The sequence below is a fragment of the Salmo salar genome, chromosome ssa14 (assembly GCF_905237065.1).
Source record: "Salmo salar chromosome ssa14, Ssal_v3.1, whole genome shotgun sequence".
In the NCBI taxonomy this organism is placed as follows: Eukaryota; Metazoa; Chordata; class Actinopteri; order Salmoniformes; family Salmonidae; genus Salmo; species Salmo salar.
In genome coordinates this window covers 18,971,751-18,976,251 of record NC_059455.1, presented here as the reverse complement: position 1 = coordinate 18,976,251, position 4,501 = coordinate 18,971,751, and the positions used below count along the sequence as shown (strand labels likewise).

General features: G+C 42.0%; 1 protein-coding gene across 2 annotated transcripts; it reads right to left on the bottom strand.

Moving 5' to 3' along the window:
* Positions 1 to 642: 642 nt before the first annotated feature.
* On the bottom strand, positions 643 to 4,075 carry LOC106598689 (ladderlectin-like). Of its 2 annotated transcripts, none has more exons than XM_045694026.1 (6): positions 3,965 to 4,075; positions 3,519 to 3,606; positions 3,076 to 3,191; positions 2,568 to 2,759; positions 956 to 1,070; positions 643 to 861 (listed from the first exon to the last, which is right to left on the bottom strand). In XM_045694026.1, the coding sequence occupies exons 1-6, from the start codon at positions 3,977 to 3,979 to the stop codon at positions 770 to 772; spliced, it is 618 nt and encodes a 205-aa protein (XP_045549982.1). In that variant the 5' UTR covers positions 3,980 to 4,075; the 3' UTR covers positions 643 to 769. The 2 variants fall into 2 exon arrangements, with proteins under 2 accessions (XP_045549982.1, XP_045549983.1); XM_045694027.1 differs by having other exon boundaries at positions 3,519 to 3,603; positions 3,965 to 4,069.
* Between the last annotated feature and the right edge of the window lie 426 nt (positions 4,076 to 4,501).

Sequence of the window (4,501 nt, the reverse complement as noted above, 5' to 3'; positions counted from 1 at the left end):
GGTTCCTCCTAATGCAAGACCTCATGTGGCTGGAGTGTGTCAGCAGTTCCTGCAAGAGGAAGGCAGATGCTATGGACTGGCCCGGCCGATCCCCAGACCTGAATCCAATTGAGCACATCATGTCTCGCTCCATCCACCAACGCCACATTGCACCAGACTGTCCAGGAGTTGGCGGATGCTTTAGTGCAGGTCTGGGAGGAGATCCCTCAGGAAACCATCCGCCACCTCATCAGGAGCATGCCCAGGCGTTGTAGGGAGGTCATACAGGCACGTGGAGGCCACACACACTACTGAGCCTCATTTTGACTTGTTTTAAGGACATTACAAAGTTGGATCAGCCTGTAGTGTGGTTTTTCACTTTAGTTTTGAGTGTGACTCCAAATCCAGACCTCCATGGGTTGATAAAGTGGATTTCCATTGATTATTTGTGTCATTTTGTTGTCAGCACATTCAACTATGTAAAGAAAAAGTATTTAATATTATTTCATTCAGATCTAGGATGAGTTATTTTAGTGTATATTTAAACATGTTTACTGAAAATTAACGCAGTTGACAGTGAGACTACTTTTTGGGTCCTAAGAGAATTCTATTCTTCAAGAAACAATATCAAAGAATTGAAATGCCCACTGAACAGACTCCATCTTCAAAGTGAATCAATGTTTAATTACGACTCATGAGATTAAATACAGACACCTGTTTTATTGACAAGAAACAATAACTACATAACATTTGCAGTTAGGATGCTGACACCGGCGTAGCATTTTTGGTTTCAATTGATAGTTTGAAGGATTAAACAGGTTCTTATGGAGCACACGGAGGGATAGCTCTTCCCACATGATTCATCGTTCCAGCCGTTTTCAGCTTAAGAGGAAACACGAAATAGAAAAGTCACATTTATTTGTTAAACGTACTCTGAAAAAGTTGAATTTGATGAATGATAATGGGCTTACTGTACCTCCAAAGTTCATCTGAATACATGGCTCTCTGGCACCATAGTGGTTATTCGGCTCCCCTTCAGCCCAGCTCTCGTAATCAAATTTGGAGCCGTCACTCCAGAACCATAGCCTGTCCTGTGGGGAAGTAGTGAGATCTCAGATGTGCTTGCTGAACAATTTCTAAAATCCAACATACTCATGGTCTTTACTCCACCACCAGAAGCGTAAAAGCCACCACTACCAAAAACGTGCAGACTGACACTGGAACTGTGGGGTGAAAACCCATAAGTGTTGATACTACAACCACATTTCTAAAAATCCCAATGCATTTCCATAGCCTTGACCGGTGAAAAAAAAACCAGCCTACAACCGTTTAAAGACTGAATCTGCATTAGGGGGGAAACAGCGCCACCATTATCATTTTTGGTCGCTGAACAGCGTCGCGCAGCATGGTTAAAAACAAAATAAAAAAATAGCTAAAATTGTTATATGTCGCAAACTGACGGGTCACCATTAAGGCTTCCAGATTTAAAACATGGCCAGACCGATATGGAATAGGTTGCCTTTTGATACCATGCTATAGTACTCACTCCAGCCCACTGTGTCAGTGGATACTGCAATGGGCATTCTTTTTGTACATCTGTAAGATCTTCCAAACCAGGTTCTTTTTTTATATAGACACTTTCTTAAAAACTACACCGACCTATCAACTTAACAAATGTCAGATACAACCTTAATCCCAAGGTCTCAAATGGAACAAGCCACCTAGTAAGTTGTTTCTGCGCCATAGCAAAGAGGAAGAGTCGAGAAGAGCGAGAAGGATAACTACGGCCAAAATCTGCCTTCTCAAGCGGGTAAGGTTTTTGTATGGCCGTCAATAAGATGTCGAATTTCATTGACGACAAATATAATGGCTTATTTGAGCAAATATACGTTTTGTAATGCTTAGGTTGTTACGAGTACTGATACAAGTAGCACACATGACATGCCAGAAACTGAGAAAACCATTTATATCGGAGTTGTGCCTGTCACACTGGAATCTGCTCTCTCATAGGCTAGAATGGTCCCACCTGATCTGCCCGACTGCATTCCATTGCAGACTCTACACATGGTTAGAGGCCAATATAATGGATCATCTGTGGCAATTGCTTTGGAGTTGAAATATCCAAGTATTCTTTCGAGATGATCAACTCAAATCTAGACCTACATCCAACAGTATTTCTTTCACTTTTGACAATGACTTCACACGAGGCCTTAGTCACATGACATGCCTAAATACTTATAACCACTAGGCTAATAAATCACATGTGTGAACAAGTGTTGCGATTGTGTGTGTCCCCCGTTACTTGCTAAATGTCAATGAGCGTTGTCACCATCTTTCCTCTGCTGTACCTCAAACTGTGCTCATCACCAGCTGAGAAACTGGCGAGTTGATTACTCTTGGCACAGAGTTGTCTGAGCAGTGTCTTAACACCTACTCTGAGCTGATTGTTTCATTAGTCTTAAAACAGGATTCCTAGGACATGACATATTGATGAGTATACTAAGACCTCAAGCTGAACTGTTCAGGTATAGTATACCTTTCCCTGGAGTCACTCCTATCACTTTTACTCAACTATGACAACTGGGTACCTTTTCCACCTTTGCCTGAACAGCATCATATCCGCCAATCCAGGTAAGAGGGAAACTGCCAGTATTGATCAACACCACCGCCTGTAGAAATCGGAACTCTTCATAGCTGTGCACAGATGCCAGGTTTGCGCCAAGGTACTTTACAGTGTTGCGCACAGGTTCCAGTTTTTCTCCAAGTAACTGACAGTGGCGCTAGAGCAAGCAGTACACAGAGACAAAGACATGTCATAATGGAAGTATTAGTCAGTTGTCCAGTCTGAGAATTTGTCTTCTGGACTCAAATATTGCCATCGGAACTAATGTTCTATTAACAGGCTCTTAGAGATTAGTTAACCCATGCCCTGTGGGTTCTAATAGACAACAGGGCCCAACTCCACACAAATATTGCAAAGCCTATAGACATTATTAATTACAGCATATTTTACATGAGGCGCCTGTTAAAATAAGGCCAAAGACCCTTTAACTAAAAGAGCCAGATCATTTCAATTGTAGAGGGTAAGCATTATACCTCTGCTTTGGGCCATGTCATTGCAGTTTTGACAAACATGAAGCAGCGTGAATTAAATTGGAACCAGCCTCTGGGGCATGGGTTTCTTTTGTCTGCTGCAAATTTCACCAAATCATCTGAAAGGAGAAGACAGGGAGTGTTACGAAATTGCAGCCGACTTGAAAGGATAGTCGAGACTGACAGACATACAAATCCCCTTGCATCATAAATAACATTTTTAGAGCAGTCATACCACAACAAAATATACACAACGAATGATGTAAAGCACAAACTCATTCCACAGAGCACCTAGTATCTACAGGTTTTAGCGCCTCCCTCTATTGATCAATTTAGAACTCCCCTCACCTGGTTGTCTTCATTGAAAGGTAAACCACCTGCAGATACTAGGCACTCTGTGGAATGAGTTCGACACTCGTGATGTAAAGTGTGAAGCTGACTCTTACTTGCTATGTTCGCAGTCATTATGTCGCCCAGTGTAAAGGCAGCGCTGAGAAGCAGTAGAAGGGTCAACATCGCCATGGTGATAGTCTCCTGACACACACACACACACACACACACACGAGAGAAGCCATCTGTTTCCCCAACCTCTGCTCGAGCACCCCAGTAAGTCCACTTATCACATTCAACTAATGAAGGGCTGAGGAATACCAGCTATCATCTCTTCCACCACATACAGTAGATTAGCCTGGCACACAGGAATGTTTGACTCCAAATGGCACTACATAGGGAATTGAAAGCATCTGATAGTCACCATCTACTTAAGTAGAGAAGTCTATGCTCTTGGGTTCTCCCCAAAACAGCACCCTAGCTAACTAACCCCGATGCATGGCACACCTAGTAAGACACCATTTGGGATGAAATCCGATACAGTACTATGTTGAACTCTCACCTGCAGTCTGGTCATGTCAGCGCTCTGTTTGTGAGTTGAGTTCTACCGCTTCCTGCTCTCCTTTTTTAAGGACCCATCCAGTCAGACCCCTCCCTCTCTCATCCTTTAACCGTTCAAATAATCAACTAATCATCAAGCTTTTATCATTTGAATCAGCTGTGTTGTGTTAGTACAAAAACCAAAACGTACACCCCTTGGGCAACGCCACGGGAAGAAGTTTGGTGGTGCAGGGTACTTTTAATGAATGTTATTTTCAATTGGGGTGCTGGAAAAATATGTTTGGCTGTGCAACAGGCGCTCTATTGGTCCACTATTATAGCACTACTTTTGTGAAAATGTAACAAATCTATAAAAAGTTGACATATACAGTACCAGTCAAAAGTTTGGACACACCTATTCATTCAAGGGTTTTTCTTTATTTTTACTATTTTCTTTGTAGAATAATAGTTAAGACATCAAAACTGTGAAATAACACATATGGAATCATGTAGTAACCAATATATTTTAGATTCTTCAAAGTAGCCACCTTTTGCCTTG